General features: G+C 52.8%; 2 protein-coding genes across 2 annotated transcripts in view; both read right to left on the bottom strand.

Moving 5' to 3' along the window:
- The window catches only part of PHATRDRAFT_bd1524 (predicted protein), a gene marked incomplete at both ends in the record, with an annotated part of 1,470 nt that extends 881 nt beyond the window's left edge, over window positions 1-589 (bottom strand). The window contains one exon of the mRNA XM_002176447.1: window positions 35-589. Coding sequence (XP_002176483.1) covers window positions 35-589 — 555 coding nt within the window. The remainder of the gene's footprint in view (window positions 1-34) is intronic.
- A 552-nt stretch (window positions 590-1,141) lies between these two features.
- Window positions 1,142-1,633, bottom strand: PHATRDRAFT_bd1525 (predicted protein; the record flags this gene model as incomplete). Its single annotated transcript, XM_002176448.1, has 1 exon — window positions 1,142-1,633. One exon carries the CDS (start codon window positions 1,631-1,633, stop codon window positions 1,142-1,144), a length of 492 nt encoding a protein of 163 aa, XP_002176484.1.
- Window positions 1,634-1,848: the final 215 nt, after the last annotated feature.

A 1,848-nucleotide genomic window follows, 5' to 3' on the forward strand; every position in this document is an offset into this window, starting at 1 on the left:
TGTAGGTACCGGAACGGCAGTGCGTAATACGTACGTGCGCCATATAGGACACGTTCCAGCGGGTCGTTTTGGTATCTTGGTGCTGGTGCACCTGTGTGACCTTGCGTATGTCTAGGTTCCATCCGTCGTAGCCGAAGATATCGTTGAGGGTGCGGGTCACGCCTTCTCCGCTGAGGTAGAGCATTTTGCGATTGCCGGGTCCGGGTCGGGTGGAGAGTTCGCGCTGTAACGGTTTAGTGGCGAGCAAGCGATCGACCGTAATGGGACGTCCGTGGTGATCCATAAGCACGGATCGATCCGTTGGATTTCGTACATAATCGACGGGGCGTGGAGCGGTGGCGGGAGTTTTATTGTTGTGGTGGGGGCTGCTACTGTTGTTGACCATCCGGTTGTCGTAAACGGCTCCGGGGGGTTGATAGGTTGATTGGACGTAGGCTTCCGTAGCGGAAAAAGCAGACATGGTGGCATCCATGTCCATGGAGGAGGCGGTCTTGTTCACGGTGTTCAGTAGCGACGAATGTGAGTCACCCGAAGTATTTGGATTGCCGTCTGCGTGTCCACGTGGGTCGACCTTGGCAGGCGGGTTCATGACGACGAACCGATTGGGTCTTCCTTCACCAGGTACCCAATCTGACAAGTCAAACTTCTCACGCTCGCGCAGACTGCGTCTCCCACTTATAATTAGTTAGCTAGCTAGCTAGCTAACAACCTGTCACAACGATCGCCTCCTTTTTGCGTTCGTGTTGATCAGTCGTGCCCGAGGCCAAGCGGGTGATGATACCAAAAGTCCAAGGTTTTCCTCCCTCTCGTTTGCCGTACGGCTCGGTTCGTCTTGGGCGCAAACACCAACGGACGTGTCGTAGCAATACTAGTGACACTATTGTATACAGCTGGCAGGGTCTGGATATATTAAGATCGAAAAACCAGACATGGTGTGGATATGTCCCATTGATAGGTGACTATCGACGGATACGCTCACTTTATTGAGAGTGAGTGGAAAATCCAATTTTTCGAGGAGGAAATCCACTAACTGCAAAGGGGATGGGAAAAGGTGAAAAACTCCCAAAAGGGGACCGAACGTGTTCAGTCTAAGTAGCATCATTTGGCGCTCGTATATCGTTAAGTATTCTGACTACTTAAACTAAACGCCAAAACTTTGTGCCGAATGCCGACGTTTTCCGGCAAGATATGTATTGCAGGGTCTCGCATGATAGATCTCAGGGCAACCCACCTGCCACGTTGTGGCGGTCGTCGGAGAAATTTTGCGTTGCTGGCGCAAGGTCAGAATCTGTTCCCGATGCCGAGCGGCGTCCTCTTCCATTTTTCCCGCCCCGGAAGTGTTGGCCGCCAATCGGAATCGGCGGAAGACGGCCATCTCGAGAGCGTTCTGGTCCACCAAGTCTTGCTCGTCGTGGTCCTCGAGAAAGCTGACACTGGCGTTACCGACGTTGCCAAAAGCGCCGTGAGTATGGCTTTGGCCAAAGTAAAACTGGGAAGGGTCCGTTCCGAGTATCCGCCATGCGGATTCGAGGCTTTGGGTTGAGCGGAGGATGGTTCGATGGTGGCAATTCGGGACTTGCTGACAACCTTGGAGGCCCGACGCCAGATTAGAGCGGTGTTTGCGCTTGACCATATTGCTGATGTATTAGTATGCGGACAATCCACGGCGGTGGAATGCGCAAAGCACACAGAATCTCTTTTATGGCGAAGCGCATGTCATTGCATCCGTGCCATCAAGACAGTTCGTAAGGATCGCGCCAAAAGTCCTCGCAAAAGCCGAGAATAATTTTGTTGATACCCCAGGCATCGTGCTAGGGATGGTAGAGATGACAACCTTGTTGACGGCGG

This window comes from Phaeodactylum tricornutum, genomic scaffold (genome assembly GCF_000150955.2).
Source record: "Phaeodactylum tricornutum CCAP 1055/1 PHATR_bd_44x36 genomic scaffold, whole genome shotgun sequence".
NCBI lineage: Eukaryota > Bacillariophyta > Bacillariophyceae > Surirellales > Neidiaceae > Phaeodactylum > Phaeodactylum tricornutum.